Source organism: Laccaria bicolor, genomic scaffold (assembly GCF_000143565.1).
Source record: "Laccaria bicolor S238N-H82 LACBIscaffold_54 genomic scaffold, whole genome shotgun sequence".
Classification (NCBI taxonomy): domain Eukaryota; kingdom Fungi; phylum Basidiomycota; class Agaricomycetes; order Agaricales; family Hydnangiaceae; genus Laccaria; species Laccaria bicolor.
The window spans coordinates 223,109-243,471 of NW_001889925.1; the positions used below are offsets into that span (position 1 = coordinate 223,109).

Here is a 20,363-nt window from a genome sequence, read left to right on the forward strand (position 1 = left end):
TATATGATTTTGGATTGTAACTCCAATAAGAAACAAAAAAAAAGCCATGTGCAAAATATTGAGAGAACTGTGCCAGAAAAACCAAGTTTTTTTTCTGAAACTGGGACCCCAGATACCCCGTGACACTGGTCGGAAATGTTCTAGCCATGTGACAAGGCCAAAAGATTTTTTAGCAGTGTGACATGCTTAAAACATATCCGAGCGATGTCACACCACTGAAACATTTCTAGTCACTCTGGCACACCTCAAACATTTCTGGCCAGTTTGACTTGGCTCAAACATTTCTTACCAGTCTGACACCCTTCAAACATTTCTTACCAGTCTGACACCCTTCAAACATTTCTGACCACTTTCACTTGACTAGGATATTTTTGAACACAATTTATCTACCCAAATATTTCTGGTCACAATGTTAGAGGTCAAACATTTTCTATCAAATCCAATAATATATTTCTATCCAAAGGCCAAAAAAAAACAGCCAGAGGATCTATTAGCCTGGATAATTTTTCAAGATTTCCTAGCTAATAGCTTGTTCAAGGTGGGTGACTGAAGTGCTCCAGAATAAAAACCTTCTCAAGGCTCCAGCTTTCACTGAAATTAGTCCATACCAAGGGAAGTGTAACACAACTACATAATGTAAAAGAATACACAAATACATTTGAGGTACAATAGATTCTTAGAAAGAACCAGAAAAATGAACCAACCTTCATTCTTTTTGCACTCAACTGTATATCCAATTCCTTTAGTTCCTCTTGGTCTATCGTCACATCTACTGAATGAGCTGCTTTTGTAAAGAATCTAGTGTTATGTGGGCAATCTCTGAAGAAGTGTTTGGGACTGAGGCAAATGAAGCAAGGACCAGGGGGAGGAGTTTTGCTGACTACCAAGTCATCTTGGCTGTAACTGTAGCCAGCAATGGTTCGACCCTTGGGCCAATCTGTATGCTTCCTGTTTATTCCTCACTACAACCTGTGCTTCTCTGATGATGTTAAGCTCTGTCCTGCTCTTATTGGAGTCCTCTGGAGTAGTTGCTTTGACAGTGTGAACTGACTTCGCCTTCTCGATATGCAGACCATTATAATGCCGAGCTATGAGGTTGGCTTCCATCACTTTAGCTAACTTTATGAGTTGCACAATACTGGGACATGAAATGGTGTTGAGGATGGAACTCCACAAGATAGGCTGCCAGTTCATGAGTCGATGGGTGACCATAGACCTGTCTATTTCTCTCAGATGGAGAACCATATGAAGACAGATACGACAGTTGAAGTACTCTTCAGGAGTTTCACAGGAATGTGTGTGGCCTCGATGGAATCACATGGCATTAAATTTGATTCCCCTATTGTTAAGCCATTCATCATTCATGAAATGATCATGCATTCCTGTCATAAGGCATTCCCAGTCCTGTGAAAAGTAGGCTTGATCTGCCCTAGGCAGGGTCATCCACCATCCTTTCACAGAACCTGTCCATCTAATGGGTGCTATCTGCCCTATTTCCTTGAAGAGTCTTTTTGAAAGTTGAGCTAGTAAAGCAATTTCCATAATGTAGTCGATCATTGTAGTCGGGTTTCCGTCCCACTGCAGGATCATTCCCATGCTGATTTTGTTATTCAATTGCCATTCCCCTTTGTTCTTTTTATCCTCTGGGCCTTTCTCCTCAGGGTTGATACTGTAACTGGGATCACCGCCAGGGGGTTCACCTCTGGGAGGTCCTTGCCCTGAGTTTTGTGCATGGCCTTGGAAAGGAGGTAGACCTTCATTGTTTTGCTGAGCAGGATACCTGGGTCCTGACAGCAATCCTTCACCTGGGGGACTATCTCTGTCGGGAGGACCACCTCCATTCAAGCTTCTCCCACTCCTTCCTTGTCTCATGTAGCTGAAACTATCCATCATACGAATCGCCAGAGTTGATGGATGATCTTCATGAGGACTGGCGAAACAAGTATTCTTATTGACATGGGTAGGCCTCGAATGAGTGCTATGAGAGTGACCTGATTGAACGGTGATCCATGGATTATGGGGGTCTGAGTCCTCACCCTCTCTCCCTTCCTCATCTCCCATGTTAGAATTGAGACCTGCAAAGTGACTAAGAGGGTGATTACGGCTTACAGCCATGGAAATGGAAGTAGGTGGAGGAGCACATCTCTGATCTCTGGAGAACACACTACCAAAGACCAAAGGTTGGCTAGGTGCCATTATTGGCAAGGAGCCTTGCATACGACTCCATGCTCGTGGCGAATCAAACTGCTCATTGTATTTTAACTGTGGGTAATGAGCTGGTTTCCTCTCGTAAGGACAAGCATTTATCTCTCTCCCTGATTTGACCCATTCTTCTACTAGCTTGTCCTTGTAGCTTTGTAAATGCTCAGGCATCTCCCTCTGATAATCTTCCCTCAGCATATGCCTGGCTACTTCTAAATGTGGAGGTAGTTGGCCATAGTTCGACCATATATCCGAGAGAGTTGAGTTGTAAGAACGGTTAGTCAGTGCATTATTGAATTGTCCGAAGATAGCCTGTATGGAATTGAGGTCTTGGTGTATGTGGTTCACTGCACCCTTGCATCGGATTTGTAACATGTAGAAACTTAGTTGGATGTGGTCCGTGTCCTCCCCCATAGCTAGTTGGAGGTCTTATCAGTGCCCCCCCTATTCCTGCAGGATTCTGGTCATTCCTGTGTTTTCTCATTCTGGTGGAATCTGATTATTCCGGAATTTACACCAGAATGGTCCCCGGAATGAGCAGGAATGGTGTCCCCTGGAATGAGCAGGAACAGTACTCCATTGAATCCATTATTTATTTGTTGTATTTGTTACTAATTATAGTTTATTTATTTCTGACCGATGCCAAACAATGATTATTTGGCAACCTGCTGATACAAACACGCCACTCTTCTTCACCACCCACCATCGCCACCAACCATGTTTGTCACACCCACGGGGCTTGCATTAACCAGCAACAACCGTGTTGACCACAAACCACGACCACGCCACACTCTGGTGCTGACCAGCAACCACAACTGGGTCACCAACAAACTGAGTGTGGGCAAGGTCCAGGCGACGTGGCAACTTGTCGTCTGACAGTGATGACATACCACATTGTCACTGTCTGGTTGTTTTCGGCCACCCAGGTGAGTAATAAGCCCCCTCGCCCCTCATTCCTCACAATCCAGGTGCCACGTCGCTGCCAGTGACGTGGCAATCAAAAGGACAATGACAATGATGTGGCACCACCATCCGCAAGCGCCACCACCATCCACAACTGCCACCGTCAACCAACAGTGACCAGCACCCACCACAATCCAACACACGCCCATGAACAACAACCCAGCACACATGAAAAAAACCCACCACCCATGAAAAACACCGCCCACCACCCACGAGAAACAACACCCACTGCCCACGGAACAACAACCTAGCGCCCACAAAAAACACTCAGCACCCATAGTGTTTAAAGGTTCAGTCCATAGGACCACAAAAAACAGGTGGACCAAACTGAACCAGACCGTGGTCCGGTCTTTTTTTCGGTTGCAGTTGCCCCAATTTGGGGTTGGTCCGGTTGCCAGTTGCCTCATTTCGAAAATCTTTTAAAACCGTTCAAAGACTGGTTTTAATCGGTTGCAACCAGTTAAACGGTCACGTGCATTATATAGCCTTGTAACCACGTTTATTGCCTTTTATTGGGTTTTTGTTTCATCAAAAACAGTTAAGAATTGAGAAAGATATAACCAAATCCATATTTTACCCGAGTCTCTAGGAGATGTAATTCGGTTTCAGTCATAGCAATGTCAAATCTTCATTAAATCTCTTGAAAATTGGTAGAATGACGGGTATTTATATGCTTTACTATTTTATATAACCTGTTTATTTTTCAGAGTAATAATGTTTGAGATACAAATGGTTTATATTGGTATAATAAATTATACGCAAAAAAACCGGTCTGAACCGGTATCATGGACCGCAAAAGACCGGTCCTAGGTGGTTCGGTTTGGTTCCCTCAATATCTGGGTCAGTCCTTGACCGGTTGCAGTCCACGGTTGCGCGTTTTCAGGGCAAAAAACCAGACTGAACTGAACCTTTAAACACTAAGCACCCATGACGACACTACCCTGCCCACAGATGCCCAACGGACACAAAACAACACCCAGTGCCCACGTTTACTGCCAGCACCCACAAAACAATGCCACAGATGACATGTCAATGCCAGACGATGGCACAACATGTCCACACAAACACAACCATGTCCACGCAAACACAACCACATCCACGCAAACTCACAATGACATGTTGTCCCTCCATTCACCCTTCCTCCCCCCTTCCTTATCCATCCACCCTTCCTCCCCCTTTCCTTGTCCCTCCCCCTTCTTTGACCCTCCCCCTTCCTTGTCCATTCAGCTTTCCTCTCCCCTTCCTTATCCATTCACCCTTCCTCCTCCCTTCCTTTTCCCTCCCCCTTCCTTCTCCCTCCCCCTTCCTTCTCCCTCCCCCTTCCTTTCCCTTAATATAAGCTTTATGTAGTACTATGTAGAATTATGTAGGACAATGTACCCCCTCCTTGTCCTGTATGTAGTAAAATGCATTTCCTGCTATTATGAAAGACATTAGAATTTGATCTTATAAGGAATTCTGGGTACTAAGTCATCAGGATAAGGTTGGAGTTGAAAAACACTTATTATGCTTGATTCCAGTCCTATTCCAGTGGAATTCCTGTGTAATTCCCTGGATTCCTGTGTAATTCCACTGGATTCCTGTGGATTCCACTGGAATGACTGGATTCCTGCAGGAATAGGTGGGGCACTGTAAAGTACTGGCTAGTTGTTTAAGGATGACGAACCCCTTGTCAATGCTGAAGGAATGACGTGCCGACCTGGCCAGTAGTTGATCTATCATGGAGATAATCTGTGTGATTCCCAGCGTGACTTCGTAGGTGTGCATCAGAATCTTATAGTGTAGTGCATAATATGATTTCCCTTTCTCGGGTATCAACTCTATGTCTCTTTGTGATAGAGTCATCGCACATAATAGCTGTGTATAGTCTTCCAGATTCTTCCATTCTAGGTTCTGATGCGGAGCTGTCCAATGAATGAGTATGTTGCAGAAAGGCATAGTTTGTGTAGGGGTTAGCCCTTGTAGTACTCCTTCCTCTGCTCCAAATTCCTGTAAAGGGTCTACATCTTCAGCTGGGTCCCATGCATGATGACAATGGACAATCGACTCAGTCAAAGTTTCTTCATACGCTGGGGCCATCTTCAGATGAGGTGCGTGTGCAAATAGATGGGTTTCCCTATCCATGCCCTTTCGACTCCGGTTGATGATACCTCAAATGGCTTCTACTGGAGCTGATTCTGAGATGGAAGATGGAACCATAGGGTCTGGTAGCTGATTTCCCTCTCTGGAGGGACTAGGGCTGCCTTCCACTGTTTGTAAAGTTCTATCCAATTCCTCTTCAACCTGCAGGATCGTTGAGGATCCACCTGCTTGAGAACCTCTTTTCCTCAGGGGGGAATTGGTCACAGGGGATTTGAAGCAGATCAAGAGGATCAAGGGGCAAGCTGGCCTGTCTGCCCTGTCCCAGAGAGAGTCGCTTTACAATTAGAACCAGACATTCATAGTATCGAGTTGGGAGGTAGTAGGAAGAATGTGTTAGATATCCAACTTGTAATGGGTGTCTTTTAACATGGTTGGGCATAGCTTCCAATGGAGCAGTAGACTGAAATCAGTAAGGTTTGCACCACCAATGAAAACTGACAATCAATATGAACAGATGACAGGAAACAGGAGATAGAGGGTTCATGTAGCAGGTGTTCCATGAGTTTCCGTAGTAACTTACTAACAATGCATAGTCCTGATGAACATCAAGAGAGTTAGGTCTAAAAGGTGAGGAGACCCTCTTATGAAAAGACGGTCACAGGCGTATCCGAGATGAGGTTGTGTGAGCTCTGCAAATCCGGGGCTACAACCTCTTCTACTTTCTGGGAAATCCACGGAAAGCTGGATATCAGACACTATATGTGTAAATGTAGATTAGGACTGATCTGATGCTTGCTATATAATAGAAGCGTTAGTGAGGACCCTGAACTACACAACTTACTTTCTGAGGTTGGAAGCACGATAGAACATCGCTTCGAGTGTGCAAAACACAGTGGTGGTGAGAGTAAAGAATCGATGCATTGCATGTGTCAACAACGTGTTACAAACATGAGAAGCACGTGATCTAGTGTGACTTACTATACTGCAGTTTCCGAAAAGGGTTTGATCAGTGGAAAGTATATCAAAGTAATAGAGATGAAATGAATGGACATGAAGGAGTTGAATCCTTCATTACAGTTCAGGACCATTGATATAATTTGTACAGTTGCCTCTACAGACAGTCAGCTGCATAATTGTGATATCCAGTAGTCCATAGATTAGGCTGCCACTCCTTATATGCGAAACTCTTCTGAGATTCATCCTAACCGCATAGGCATGAGTATGGTTTCATCTGGTTAGAGCTGCACCTTGCTCACCCTTCAGTTGATAAGAATCTAACTAGCTGTGGAAGCACAGGCTTATGCTAAATTGCTCATTCTTTCAGGCAGCTAGGATGGTCCTTATGCCTAGCTAGTGCACTTCCTCAATCGTGTAGACACATATCGAATCCACTTTAGCTAGTACTGACATGCCTCGATGGATTCATCTGCATAAGTGCAAGCTTGAACCCTTGAGACCTCGAGGAATAATTGACAAGTGAATCAAGGCTGCGTAAGTGTGAAATCCCTGATGCTCATTGATTGCTGGGTGAAGTTTTCCCTCATGGACCTTAGATCCGCTGCGAAAACACGAGCAGTGATCCATAGTCCATAGATAGAAAACTCCTGGGAGATATCCTCGATTGATGCACAACCTGCTGCATGACTGCGAGCTGCAGAGGTATGTTTCACCTTGGACTCTCCCTGTATACCCATTCCTCGTCCCTCCTCTCCAATCTGTTGTCCTTTCTCAATGGTCGATCTCCAATTGAGATCTTGAACCCACCATGGTAGCACAAGCAGTGATTCAAGAATTCAAGATGGAGCCATTAGGGAGGATGCTTGATTGTTCATGAAAGACCCACCATGGTAACACGAGCTGCAGCCTTCACTACTGAACCTCTTCCTCCTGTTTCTCCATCTTCCCTCCTTCCACACTTCTCCTAATCCTTTGAATAGCGGACTTCACTATGCTTTGGTGAAGTCTGCAGTGCCCCCACCATTGTGAAATGGTGTTTGTAAACTCCTCGTGTAGTTGGTCGTGAGGAGAAGTTGTGGGTGGCTGACAACATGTCAGTGCTTATCCCGGTAAGTGAGCAGTTACAGGGTGCTCAGCCAGCTGGACGTGTTGTTGGTAAGGTACACAAGCCTAGCAGGCTTGTGTTGACATGAGACGCTAGTGCGCAAACATACGATGCAAGTGGTGATGATATCGAAAGATAGGTAACCCTAAGGTAGGGTTCCCTTTGTATACATGATAAACAAACAACTATGTACAACTGAATATGTGATGTTAGTAGTTCTACTTCAAAAATAGGCACTTTTTTTTTTTGGATTTTCTAGGAATTTTTTCCAATTTTATAACAAATTTTCTGGTTATGGAAAAATCCTCCCACAGTCTTGTTTTGTGTATATCTCAGAAAAGTATATAGCTAGTTATATTCTGTGACCTGTAACAGTGTGCTCTATATACTTGTGACTAATTTCCTTTTTTGGGTCAAAATTCCCACAGTATCAGAAGCACAGCAGCCCCTTTCCTTAGCTTTACAAATATATATAAATAAAGTTATACAGATCATTCCTTATTGAGAAAAATGCAGAATACTGAAAAAATTGGACACTTTTGGAAATAGTCATATATTAATACATATCTTGGAGCCAATGGCTTAGTAAGAAAGAATGCTAGTCAGATGATATGATCACATTTCATAATGTAATAACATTTTCTATATTTGGATATGGACCCTGAACCCTGAACACAGCCCCTTCAACATCAGGGCAACAGAGAAGATCACTCTTATTTTTGCTGATTTTTTGGCAACTTTTAGCTAGTTTCTATATTTAGATATAGACCCTGAACCCTGAACACAGCCTCCCCAACTTACGAAGCAATATTCTGATTTTTTACATATTTTTTGCTGATTTTCTGGCTATTTTTCGAGATTTTATGGGTGCTTTGCTGTTTAAGGGAAAAGGTTCCCATGGTGATGAAAGGTAAATGAATCAATGAATGAATGAATAAAAAATTTGCCTAAGTCCTCAGTTGATAAAGAATGAGTCTTACTTGTAAACTCGTAAGGACTCATAACACATCATTCAAACCGTGACCTTTGTGTCAATCTGATCATGACATCTTCCCCTTCTCTTGTCACTGCTATCATCCATTCTTCTTTGACACACACTATGAATTATATCAACAAGCACGGCATATTTTGTGCCTATCCAGAGCTCACATCCAACAAACTTTCCCATTCAGTTGTGTCTCCTACACAATCCCAGTTACTGGATCTACATTGCATTATTGCTGGAAATATGGTTCCTAGATTCATTGAACAGAACATTTTGGACCCACTCTATCTTATCTTCTGCACAAGGTACCAAGAACGAAGTTTTTCATTTGATGACAAACTCTGGCCACATGTCTGCACTGTGGATCCTTCCTGTCTTCATACTTCAAGACACACAAGTGATTCAAACTGCTTATTCTTCTCCTTTGATGAACACATGGCTCTCCCAGTTGTTGTTGGTGCCCTGATGTTTTATCCATCAATTCTATGAGAGAAGAAGGATAAGGCTTTATTGTATGAGGAGTGTGATATTCAGTGGACTCTTGGAGGTGGGCCTTGCAAAAACTCTGGTCATTCCTGGATGCGACGACTTATTGTAATTGATGCTTCTTTTCTTAGTTGGGAATCTAATTTGAGGAATCCCTATTCTACAGTGCCCTGCTTATCATCAGAATTCATTGTTTGAAGAAAGCTGCCAGAAATCAAAAGGAAAATAAAACGCTGGCTAGCTCACAAGATCAATACAACCTCATTAACAACTTGAGTACAGGAAGGTAACGAGGAACTTATAGAGCTGTCCAAACACTTAGTGTGTCCTCCAGGATACCCCTTTTCCGGCACTGAGGCAACTGAGGCTTATGCCTCCATAAATGATGTTAACAGTAAAACTGTTCCAGTAATCGTTGACTTGGGATCTGATATAATGCAAATATCACAAAAAACACTTGACCAAATGACGAAAGCCCCCAAGATATGTGTCAGTCAACAAATCAAAATAATCACTTTCACTTTGGTCAGCAGATGCTGCTCAGCTGCATGCATAGATTTTTCACAACAAAAAAAAACACAGAGACAGGCTGGGCTTTCAATCTAAAGCAGGTGGTGGGCTGGTATTTTTATGTCATATTATAATTATCTACAAAAGTTTACTTGATGCTGCAGGTGCTAGTCTCATGTGAATGAGCTTGATGATGTATAGAGGAAGGGTGCTTATGGCAACAATAACTGCCACTTTCCATCCAAAACCAAGAGAAACAACAAATGACAGATCTTGATGATTATCAAAAAAGATGGTCAGTTAAATAAATGCCAAGTCAAAAAGTGGATAGCCATACCAAAGTATTCTGGCAGGAAGGCAATGCTGATAATGTAGAAGAAGAGGGTAACAACCTCAGAAACAATCATATAAATATGCCTATCAGATATGGTATCAGAGAAGTAACAGCAATAAAGAAGCATGCATACCATGTAGTGATCTCCAATGCAACCATAATAAGTTCATTCAGAATAAGAGCGGTGAATGAAATTGAAACAATATGCAGAAACTCATTCTCAAACAGAACAAGGGACATAATCATGATAGCAGCACCTGCATGAAAAAGTATAAGTCAATTACTGGGAGAAGATAGAATATCTGACCTTGGTAAAGGCTGATCATCAACCACTGGAAGAAGGTTTTGTAGGATAAAGCACGTCCCTGCGATGGGGACCGTCATCAGCACTCAGACAGCAATAATCAAGCCAATATACTTTTGTCAGTTCTTTATAGAGCTCGGGATAAAGCAGTGCCAAATCCTCGCTAACATCCCGATCAAGAACCAAGGAAAACACGGGAGCCATTGTATATATCGTCGCATACCCCACCATCAGCCATCCCTGATACAGGGCAATCGGCGCAAAGTAGAAGATGGCCGAAAACACAGCTTGCATAACGGAGATGATGAGGCCACGATGAATGACGAATTGGGCAAGCTTGGCTGAACGCCTGTATGAATTTCGACCATGCCACAGGAGAAGTTTCGTGAGGAAGCTGAACTGCGTAACGGAAAAGTCTGCTGCGAGGGAGGCTTGTTTGCCTTCTTTGCCGACGATCCCGACGCCTGCATTGCAATGAGAAAGTAACGCGAAAGGGTAAATCAGGAACGACGAACCGACATCCGCTGCTTGAATCATACTAACGTCGTTACCGCCGTCACCAATGCAGCATACCCTCTTCTTCGTGAACTTTCGAATTAGCCGCGCCACGTCCGCTTTTTGTGTCGGCGAACAACGACATGCTACAACAGCGGACAACTTTGTCGCGATCTCTATGAACTCGTTTTGGAAGAGGTTGAGGCAGAGCTGTGTATCGCATGCAAGGTCTGGAACGCGTCAAAAAAGTGAAAGAGACATCATACCTGCAACGACTCCCCATCAATGACCAGACAGCAATCCAGTTTATTCTGAAGAAACTCCAGCTGGTCTCGCGCTTGATCAGAATTCTTCACTGAAAAACACGTTCACCCCGGATTCCACCACAAAAGAAGTCGAAGAAAACGTACGCTTGGACATCTCGTGGATATACTGATTCCTCGCGACCAGCTTCGTTGAAATCGCGATACACCTCGCCGTCTCAACCTTATCCCCAGTCAACATCCAGATCTTGATCCCCGCATTCCTCAACAACTCCAACGTAGATTTAACGTCATCCTGAAGTTTATCCTCCACGCCCGTCAGACCCAACAGCTCCAAATCATGCTCCAGATACTCGGCAACAACACCCGCCATGGCCTCGTTTCTCCCATCAAGCTTAATCGTCGCTTCATGATACCGCGCCGCAAACTCATTGTACATCGGTGTGCTGAGCCGCTTCCGAGCCACAACAAGGGTACGCAGCCCCTCCCTGGCCATATTCGCCGTCTCCTCCTCCAACCAATCGTTCCGCTGCACGATCTTTGCCATGACCACGTCTGCACCTTTTTGTAAAAAGGTAATTTCGCCTGTTTGAGAATCACGCACGACGATGCCCATGCGTTTGGACTCGGAGGTAAAGGGGAATATGTCGAGGACATCAAACTTGATGAGTGACCCCGAGGGAGTTTGTAGCTCCATGCGCGTGCGGTCTCGAAAGACGAGAGTGAGGCCAACAGACGCCGTCCAAGTGACGATGGCGACTTCGTCTGGCGAAGACGCTTGATACGTCACGGTGCCGTCATCATTGGTGACAGGGGTGACCTACTCAAAGATTAATTTGCTGTGAGGAAGAGAATGCTCAAAAACCCACGTTGTGACAGAGAGCAAGACTGAGGACGACATCTCTTACTCGCGAGGACATGTCTCTTCGCCCTCTCGTAGCCATTTGCGCTCCAGTAGACAGGGATCCTTGTCTCAAGTGTCCTACAATATCATCAGACGTCCGTCAATACACTTGGTATTCGCACATACCCTGATCAGCACCGAAAGCGACCGCCAACTGATGAGCAACCTCGTCCATCGAATCAGACCCATACGACATGGTTCCCATGTGCAGCTTCTTCATCTCCATTTCTATGCAGACAAAAAAGTTGAATTGACCCATCTCGGCAAAAGATTCACACATACCGTTCTGCGTCAAAGTTCCCGTCTTATCGCTGAGGAGGTAAGTTATCCTCCCCAACTCTTCCGGTAGCGTACTCGTCCGGACGATAGTATTCGGAATCTCACTGTCATTCATGATTTGTGATGCATACACCGTTTTGCCCATGTCCAAGTTCACTCGTAAACTAAACAGTTTGTCAGCAAAGTACGGGAAAAAAATAAAGGAGCACGCACCTAATCGGGATGATGGAGGAGAACAAAATCAAGAACCGGAAGACGTAGATATACCAAGGCCCTCGGAACCCATTCAGTGCTACGAGAACCACTGAGAGCACAAAGGTAACGGCGCACAAGATCTAAGAAGAAGATTACTAACCGCAAATGGTTTCAGACACGGAAGCCTCACCTTGGACAATCTGTTGATCTCCAGATCCAATAGTCCAACTTTCGTCTTTGGGTGACTCGTATTCATAACGGCGCGCGTTTCAGCACCAGTGTACACGACAAAACCGACGGCAGATCCAGCAGCGAGTACGGTATTTGACCAAAGGAGGTTCTCCGCCGTTAGCGGCGAAACGGAGGGTGGCAAGGCATGTAGCGGTAGGTCGTTGCCATTCCTATCCAAAGGCACGGGTGGCTTGTTCAAAGTAAAAGTCCCTATAAAAGAATGGATATCCTTGATCGGTGCATCAGCTGAGATACAAATCAGAAAAGCACAGTTTTTGAAAACTTGAAAACACACCGTATATCTCCGCATCCAGCCTAACCAAATCCCCCTCATCCAGCTTCTGGCATTCCGGAACAGCAACACGCAACTTCCAGTCCGTCTCACCGTCCAGTTGGTCTGTTCGGATAAAACACGTCCCCGATGCGTCCGAAGTGCGAAGGAGGATAAGGTCAGCAGGAACGCGCTGATTCTTCTCCAAGTGAACGAGGTCGCCCACGCGGAGAGATGACGAGGGCACGGAACGCGTGTTCGCGTGTGTATTCAGATAGACCTCCTCTAAAGAAGACTCGTCATGCGTGGTGGGTCGGTCAAGGACGAGGTAGCGTTGGGAATTGGCTTCCGTGTCTCGCATGTGTCGTTTGTAGTCGTCATAGGCTTCCTTCCCCATGGTTACACACAGGACAAAGGCGAGGGGGGCGATATAAGTAACGATAAAACCTAAACCAGATATTAACCAACATTCCAAACGTCAAAAAAAGAACCAAGAACGTACCAATCTTAAGTGCGGGTATAAATTGCGACAAGGCAACTAGAAGGAAATACAAGTTGAAGAAAAACTTGAACTGTTCATAGAACACGATAGGGAGGAAGGTAAACGCGTTGTACTTTTGATTCCGTACAATGTTGGGTGGATGGCGGGACTGGAGTTTCTCCGGTGGGTTGAAAGGTATCGTCCTCGATTTGTCCTTGCCAACGTCCTTGTGGGGCGTGACTGGAATGTGCTGGGGCTGCTCCTCTTCCTCCTCCCCTTCCTCCCCCTGATCATAATGGCCAGCCAAAAGATGAGCCCCCTCTGAATCCCGTGGGTCGTCGACATATCTCTCCCTCTGTCTCCCCTTGGGTCGCTTGTGGTTATTCCTAGAGGTAGATGCGACAGCTGCGACGCTGGTAGGCATGGCTGGGGATGCTAGAGAAATGGGTCGTGGGTCGTCGTCGTTGTTAATAGGAAAATATTGGGGCTTGTTTCGTCGAAGGGATCGCAGTGGGATATCCGACATGAACGCCCAGAGTTGAATCCAAGAGCTTCTATTCCAAACATCGATAAACAGACCTCCATCTCTCCCTTACCCTCATGGTACGTGTCCGATTCCCCTGAATTTCAACCTATCTAATCTCTTCTAAAGAGCGATAACGCAGGTACGCTTCAAATTTGATCTCTTGACAAACTTACATTTTATTATCTATCAGAATACAAAGAGGCCTTTGCCCTCTTCGATAAACGAGGAAACGGCGCCGTCCCTCGCGAGACACTAGGCGACCTTTTACGCGCCCTAGGCCAGAATCCTACTCAAGCAGAGGTAGCAGAGATTGTATCATCTGCACCACGCGATGGTGCGTCCATCCGTACTCTCTACCACCCCTCCCATTGATCATCAACCTCCCAACCTACAGTGGACTACAAGGCCTTCCTGTCAATTCTAAATCGTCCAGATGGGTTCAAACCCGCAGGGACACCAGGTACGTGTTCTCATCTTGCTTCGCTGCCTGAAGATGCTAAATCAGGCGATTTCTTCCAGAGGAGTTCATCCGTGGGTTCCAGGTATTCGATAAAGAAGGGAACGGGTTCATCGGTGCTGGAGAGCTGAGATATGTCCTAACGCAACTGGGAGAGAAGATGTCAGATGAGGAGGTAGACGAACTGTTGAAGGGGGTTCAGATCGGCGCGTGAGTTGTCCCCTCTTACATCGCGTAGATTGGCGACTGATGATGAAATTAGCGACGGGAACGTCAACTACGAATCCTTCGTGCGCACAATTCTGAGCCAGTAGTCATGTCTATACCTGCACGCAATATATAATAATTGTATAACCCGCCTCACCAAATATCTACTCGCTATCCTCCGTGCTATACCCATCATCAACGCTGGAAGAAGGAACATGTTCACTCGAACTCCTCCGACTCCCCGCCAACCCATTCTGAGTCAACTCAACAACAACCTGTCCACCACCTCTAAGTTGCTCTATAGTGCCCAACAGCACACCTTTCCGCCAGGGTATCTCCACCCTTGGATACGCAGACACAACCAGGAATCCCCAATACTCCGTCGGGCTCTGGTAGCTCTCAACCTGCGTCTCAAGCAACGCCAACCTCCCACCCTCAACGCCATCCAAATCAGGCGGTGAAAGAGGATCATCACGCGACTCAAACTCTCCCGGGATCAATTGCGCGTCCACAAGCGCGTACAACGTCGTCAACGTCGCAGAGCCCTCGAACTGATGCACGAATCGCCCCCCACTCGGCAACCGAATGGCAACACGCAGACTTCCACTCTTTCTCTGCTCACTCGCAAACACCCGCCTTGTCCACCTCCTCCACCCCATCCTCACAACCTCCTTCTGCTTCTCCACCTCCGCTTGTCGCCGTCTTTCCCTCTCCTCCTCTTCCGCCTGGATCCTCGCCTGCTGCTGAGCACTCTCTGCCCTAATAGCAGCCTCAATCCTCTCCTTATCCCTCTGCGCTGAATCTCTAAAGGCACGGTCCTGATCTTGTCTCAGCTGCCTGTCCCGCTCCCTGTCTCTCTGCGTGGCACGGAGGCGCTCCAAAAATGGGGTGACCCTAGGAATGACCTGTTGTTCGAGATGGTTAAGCAGTGTTTGAGCGGACGTTGGCGCAGAGGAAGGAACGCTGCGGCCTTGATGCCTAGAGAGGACTGTAAGAGTTGGTGGGGCGGAGGTGCGTGGGGATGAGGAAGAGGAAGGTGTACGGCCGGGTTGTAATGCTATGAAAGCGACAAAGGGGTAGGTTGTTGCTTGCAGCTTCTCAGCGGCTAATGGGGGAGGTTAGTGGGGGAAAGCGTACCAAGGTGTCTGCTTACCAGACCAGGCATCTTGATCGCGAACGTCGCCTCCCCATACTACGATACCATTGTCATACAACGATTTCACAAACGCAGCGTCGGTAAGAGTGGAGCTACACGAGGTAAGCAGCCGCACATTCCAAAAACCAACGCACGCACCGTTTAAATTCAGCAACATCATCATGCTCCTCACTGACCAAAACAATGCACGCAATCTTCGCATCCCTCTGACACATCCTCAAGGTTTCCTCATAGCCCCGCAATACAAAATCTGGCAAAACCTTCCTCCCATCCTCCGTAAACCCATTACCCGAACCCGAGTTGCCGGCAGCAGCGCGAGACGTCAACGACGACGGGCCCGCATCCAAGCCTATAGACGAGGTAGTCCCTCTTGGTAGCTTGAGCCGGCCAATGGACACCGCGCCCGTCTCTTCTTCCAGCTCTCTCAACCAACTGTCTGGCCCTCTGCGAAAGGTAGGTCTGGGTCGCAGGGGTCGATAGAAATTGAGACTCGTGAACCGGAGCGAAGGAAACGGAATGCGTAGAATGGCAAATATGAAACGGAACACGTTGGATAGAACGTGGAATGGAAACGCAAGGAAGGAGAAGACGGGGCGGGTGAGTGTGGCTAGGACAGAAGTGCTGGGTTGTCGTTCCGGTATACTCTGGTGCGTATCGTCGATTTCAAATGTATCTATTATTCGGTCTGATACTGCAGACGTAGATGTAGAACCGAAAATGAGCTCGGCGGCTCTCTATACGTCGGTAAGTACGATAAATTGAAAAGATATAAGAAACAACGAACAGGGACATCCCAGTCGACGCTGCTCAACACACCAATCGCCACGTCGTCGTCTGCGCCATTGATAATTTCTCTGAGCTGAGCGAGGGCCTGTTGCTGTCCTGTACTGAGGTAGTCCATGAGGATACAAAAAGAAAGGCGTTGCACCACGTGCTTCAATAAATCTCTTTTTTTGATCTCACCTCAATGTCAGATACTCCTTGGCTAGTTCAAAAATACGGTGGGACAAGTGTAGGCAAATTTGCCGTAAAGATTGCAAAAGACATTGTTTCGTACGTCCTTACTTTTTCTTCCGTTGAATTCCGTCTCACATCTCCCTACTAGAACCTATATAGATGACTACAAAGTTGCTATCGTCTGTTCTGCCCGTTCAGGATCCACAAAAGCCCTAGGAACGACCAACCTCCTCCTCCGTGCCTCCTCTGAAGCCTTGACCAGGCCCACAAAATCCAATGGCATTTCCGGAGGAGGCGCCATAACACCCATCACCCAAAGTATCCTCAACATGTCTCTAGGCCACAGTCGCAGCAGCAGCAGCGGGACCGGCTCACCCCAATCTACATCTTCCACCTCCGAGCCCGAATTCTACAAAACAGTCGACCTCCTTCGGGACGAACACATTTTCGCCGCGCGATCGTCCATACGCGACCCCGCAATCTTACAAGAACTCGAGGATGAAATCGAAAGGGACTGTGAATGGCTCCGGAACTTCTTGTTCGCTGCAAAGGTATGCGTACCCTATTTCTCTGTGTAGAGATGGTTATTTGACTACTGTTACTTTATGACGATTCGTACCCTCCTCTAGATCATCGACGAGATATCCCCGCGATCAAGAGACAACATCGTCGGTCTCGGCGAGAGGCTAGCATGTAAGATCATGACTTGCGTCCTCAAAGACCAGGTTCGGTCTTTCGCTCTCTAACATACCCAACCTACTCAACTATATTTCCAGGGCATCGATGCAGAATACATCTCCCTAGAAGACATAGTCCCCCCCTCTGCCTCTGACGACCTCGACACCAGCACCAGCACGCTCACCCAATCTTTCTACAACCACATCGCTGCCGCCATGGGCGACCGCATCTCCCAATGCACCGCCCGCGTCCCCGTCATAACCGGCTTCTTCGGCCCCGTCCCGGGCTCCCTCTTGCGCCAAATAGGCAGGGGATACACAGACCTCGCCAGTGCCCTTCTCGCCGTAGGTCTCAATGCCTCTGAGCTGCAGATCTGGAAAGAGGTGGACGGGATATTCACGGCTGACCCTCGTAAAGTGCCCACTGCACGCTTGATCCCCATGATCTCGCCAGACGAAGCGGCAGAGTTGACGTACTATGGCAGCGAGGTCGTTCATCCTTTCACTATGGAGCAGGTCATCCGACGTAAGATCCCCATCAGGATAAAAAACGTTGAAAACCCCAAAGGAGGGGGTACGGTTATACATCCCGATCCCGAGCTGGTCTTGAATGGGCTGAAAGGTGTCGTTGATATCCCAGACGGACCAGCCTCCCCAAATTCAAAAAGTCCGCACGACAATTCACTAGCCGCAGCGGACGAGCAGCGCAAAAGGCTGCCCACAGCAGTGACGATCAAAGAAAAAATCATAGTCCTCAACGTCAACTCAAACAGGAAAAGCGTAAGCCACGGGTTCTTAGCTAGGATCTTCGGTACACTGGATCGGTTCGGGGTAGTGGTCGATTTGATCAGCACGAGCGAGGTTCACGTGAGTATGGCCATCGAGGACGGGTTAGGGAAAAAAGTGCTTGATCAGTTGGTTGCGGAACTAAGGAAGAGCGGCACGGTGAGTTTTAGCCTTGTTTCGAAATTTAGAGTAATACTGATAGATAAGAATGAATCAGGTCTCCATCCACCGTGACATGGCTATCCTGTCCCTAGTAGGCAAACAGATGCCGAACATGGTGGGTATCGCAGGGAGGATGTTTCAGACCCTTGCACAAGGGAATGTCAACATCGAAATGATCAGCCAGGGTGCAAGTGAGATCAACATCTCCTGCGTTATCAAAGCGAGGGAGGCAGTGAAGGCTCTCAACCTCATTCATTTGAATTGTTTGCAAATAAAACCCGAGGGTGCTAGAGGACGTGGTCAGTCTCTTTTTTTTTTCAGGCCAAACATTTGCTAAAAACAGGCATTCCAGTCGGACCATGGCTATTTTGAACTGACTCTCAAACGCGATAGAGGAAAAGCAGGACGAGGAATATATTAGTTAATAATCGTTGTACTCGCGGACAGTGGAAAAACACAAGGATTAACCCCATCCATCCCTTCCTCCCTCCCGAATTGGCTGCTCGTCATTTTAATTCGCGTGATGCTACTTTCTCTCTCTCAAGCCCAAAAGCTCCATAATAAAGCTTAGTTTGTGGTACTTTTACAACAGATCGCCAAACGCCGCCATTTCTGGTCCCCCAGATTCGCGCATCCCGATCTCCCAGTCTGTCGTCGAGAACGGTCAAAAAAATAGAATCTAGGAGATGAGATAAACGGTTACGCACAACTGTAGATGATGGTAACAGCCATGAGAATACCAGTGCCGCTTCCGATGGCGCCTGAGAGATCGGCAGCAACTGACAGAAGACCGAGGATAGCACCGCCAAATGCGGCTGCAGTTGGGATGACGCGTTTGAGCTCCTTGTACATGGATCCTTCACGGTGGCCTGCCATAACCTGCATGAAAAGCGATGAGAAACAGACAGAAATAAGGGGACTGAAAAATACCATCTGTTGTTCCTTGAGCTGCTTGGCTACATCCCGAGGGCCTGAACCAGAAACTTCGATCCATGTCTTGGAGAAGAGAGCGCAGGCGGAGAGCATAAATACGATGTACACGGCCGTGTGAATGGGGTCGAGGATGGCTTCCTTGACGGTGTGCGGGGGTGACATGTAGTATGCAATGCCAGAGGTGGCGCGGAGTTGTGGTGAGTCTTCCATGGGCTGAGTAAAAGAGAGAAAAATCAACGAAATAATCAAAGAAGAAAGAAACAGGGGCATACCTCCCAAACGCCAAGAAGTCGAACGAAGAGGTTGCTGGGGAAGCGGGAGGCGATCATTTGGGAAACGATGAAGACGTTGGAAGTCAAAGCGGACTGGAGCATGATGGGCATGTTCGAGGTGTAAAAGAGCTTGACGGGGTACGTGCCACGCTGGCCACGGAACTTGTTGCTCTTTACTGGAATCTCAATGCGGAATCCCTGGAGGTAAATGACGATAGCGAAGATAACGACAGTAGAGATGAGGTTCATAACGTTGGGAAGACGCTCCCGCCAGAAAGCTTCCCTGAGGGCGCGGCCCTTATCGTTCCAGGTGAAGAGGAGATGGAAGAGAGCGACAAGAGCACCTTCGAACTCGGCTCCTCGTCCAATGTTGATGGTGGTGGGGGAGAAGGCCTTCCAGATAATGGACTCGCAGATGTTGGTAGCGATGAAAAGGTTAATTCCTGATCCGAGACCATAGCCTTTCTGGAGGAGCTCGTCAAGCAGAATGACGATAAGGGCAGCAACGATGAGTTGGATGATAAGAAGGAGACAAACACCGGCGCCGAGATCCTTTGGTTGTCCATAGAGTCCTGTGAGAACGTAGACGGTGGCCTGGCCGAGGGAAATAATGAGAGCAAAGACTGCAATAACATTTGTAATTTTGTTCAAACACATAATGAACGAAGACTCACGTTTTTGAGCCCCACTAAACAGAGCACGATCCTCCTTCAAGCTAAAGTCGACGTCAATCAAGTTTGCACCAGCAAGAAGTTGCATGATCATCCCGGATGTCACAATGGGGGTAATTCCAAGTTCCATAAGCGTTCCACGATTAGACGCCATGATGACACGCATCCAGTAAAGCGGGTCTGAAGAGTCTGACGACATGATGCCGTACAGGGGAACTTGAGAGCACACCAAGAAAATGAGGAGAGTTACAGCTGTCCATAGCACCTTTTGGTTGAAAGGTACCTATTTCGCGGGCGTTGGGGGTTGATAATTATGACAACTCGGAATAAACGTACTTTGCGATCCGGTGACGAAACCTCTGGCAAGATGGGAAGGAACGGACGAACAAGATTGAGAAAACGAACTAGAAGGAATATCAGTAGAAGAATAAAAGAGAAAAGACGTCAAAGAAAACAGGACATACAGCCGCTCATTAGAGTACAGAAGAAAGTTGTTTTTCTCAATCGCCACC

At 46.8% G+C, this 20,363-nt stretch overlaps 7 protein-coding genes across 7 annotated transcripts; 2 read left to right on the forward strand and 5 right to left on the reverse strand.

The window, feature by feature from the left end:
* Positions 1-1,314: 1,314 nt before the first annotated feature.
* LACBIDRAFT_333684 (uncharacterized protein) lies at positions 1,315-3,572 on the reverse strand (the record flags this gene model as incomplete). The annotated part of the gene is made up of 4 exons (XM_001888360.1): positions 1,315-2,618; positions 2,906-2,940; positions 2,978-3,074; positions 3,164-3,572. The coding sequence occupies 4 exons, from the start codon at positions 3,570-3,572 to the stop codon at positions 1,315-1,317; spliced, it is 1,845 nt and encodes a 614-aa protein (XP_001888395.1).
* Positions 3,573-5,443: 1,871 nt separating this feature from the next.
* LACBIDRAFT_333685 (uncharacterized protein) lies at positions 5,444-6,335 on the reverse strand (the record flags this gene model as incomplete). The annotated part of the gene is made up of 4 exons (XM_001888361.1): positions 5,444-5,707; positions 5,828-5,842; positions 6,089-6,119; positions 6,226-6,335. 4 exons carry the CDS (start codon positions 6,333-6,335, stop codon positions 5,444-5,446), a joined length of 420 nt encoding a protein of 139 aa, XP_001888396.1.
* Positions 6,336-9,428: 3,093 nt separating this feature from the next.
* Positions 9,429-13,471, reverse strand: LACBIDRAFT_255013 (aminophospholipid-transporting P-type ATPase; the record flags this gene model as incomplete). Its single annotated transcript, XM_001888362.1, has 16 exons — positions 9,429-9,562; positions 9,628-9,707; positions 9,758-9,881; positions 9,932-9,989; positions 10,043-10,392; positions 10,444-10,633; positions 10,690-10,778; positions 10,834-11,506; positions 11,556-11,658; positions 11,746-11,818; positions 11,873-12,033; positions 12,083-12,204; positions 12,255-12,404; positions 12,480-12,541; positions 12,591-13,013; positions 13,069-13,471. 16 exons carry the CDS (start codon positions 13,469-13,471, stop codon positions 9,429-9,431), a joined length of 3,195 nt encoding a protein of 1,064 aa, XP_001888397.1.
* A 163-nt stretch (positions 13,472-13,634) lies between these two features.
* On the forward strand, positions 13,635-14,413 carry LACBIDRAFT_180667 (uncharacterized protein). Its single transcript, XM_001888317.1, has 6 exons — positions 13,635-13,650; positions 13,700-13,712; positions 13,764-13,907; positions 13,968-14,033; positions 14,093-14,240; positions 14,293-14,413. Exons 1-6 carry the CDS (start codon positions 13,648-13,650, stop codon positions 14,342-14,344), a joined length of 426 nt encoding a protein of 141 aa, XP_001888352.1. The 5' UTR covers positions 13,635-13,647; the 3' UTR covers positions 14,345-14,413.
* LACBIDRAFT_312756 (uncharacterized protein) lies at positions 14,402-16,294 on the reverse strand (the record flags this gene model as incomplete). The annotated part of the gene is made up of 4 exons (XM_001888363.1): positions 14,402-15,342; positions 15,391-15,485; positions 15,532-16,127; positions 16,178-16,294. The coding sequence occupies 4 exons, from the start codon at positions 16,292-16,294 to the stop codon at positions 14,402-14,404; spliced, it is 1,749 nt and encodes a 582-aa protein (XP_001888398.1).
* A 66-nt stretch (positions 16,295-16,360) lies between these two features.
* On the forward strand, positions 16,361-18,312 carry LACBIDRAFT_255050 (uncharacterized protein; the record flags this gene model as incomplete). The annotated part of the gene is made up of 6 exons (XM_001888318.1): positions 16,361-16,446; positions 16,499-16,901; positions 16,980-17,075; positions 17,127-17,654; positions 17,733-17,972; positions 18,031-18,312. The coding sequence occupies 6 exons, from the start codon at positions 16,361-16,363 to the stop codon at positions 18,310-18,312; spliced, it is 1,635 nt and encodes a 544-aa protein (XP_001888353.1).
* A 246-nt stretch (positions 18,313-18,558) lies between these two features.
* LACBIDRAFT_312758 (uncharacterized protein) lies at positions 18,559-20,325 on the reverse strand (the record flags this gene model as incomplete). Its single annotated transcript, XM_001888364.1, has 7 exons — positions 18,559-18,623; positions 18,683-18,854; positions 18,906-19,121; positions 19,181-19,803; positions 19,855-20,134; positions 20,188-20,255; positions 20,316-20,325. 7 exons carry the CDS (start codon positions 20,323-20,325, stop codon positions 18,559-18,561), a joined length of 1,434 nt encoding a protein of 477 aa, XP_001888399.1.
* Positions 20,326-20,363: the final 38 nt, after the last annotated feature.

What these genes read in the sequence shown, in the direction of transcription:
- LACBIDRAFT_180667 (XM_001888317.1), top strand. An exon ending in ATCATCTGCACCACGCGATG is followed by an intron (nt 13,908 to 13,967) that starts GTGCGTCCATCC and finishes CCCAACCTACAG; the next exon opens with TGGACTACAAGGCCTTCCTG. An exon ending in CAAACCCGCAGGGACACCAG is followed by an intron (nt 14,034 to 14,092) that starts GTACGTGTTCTC and finishes GATTTCTTCCAG; the next exon opens with AGGAGTTCATCCGTGGGTTC.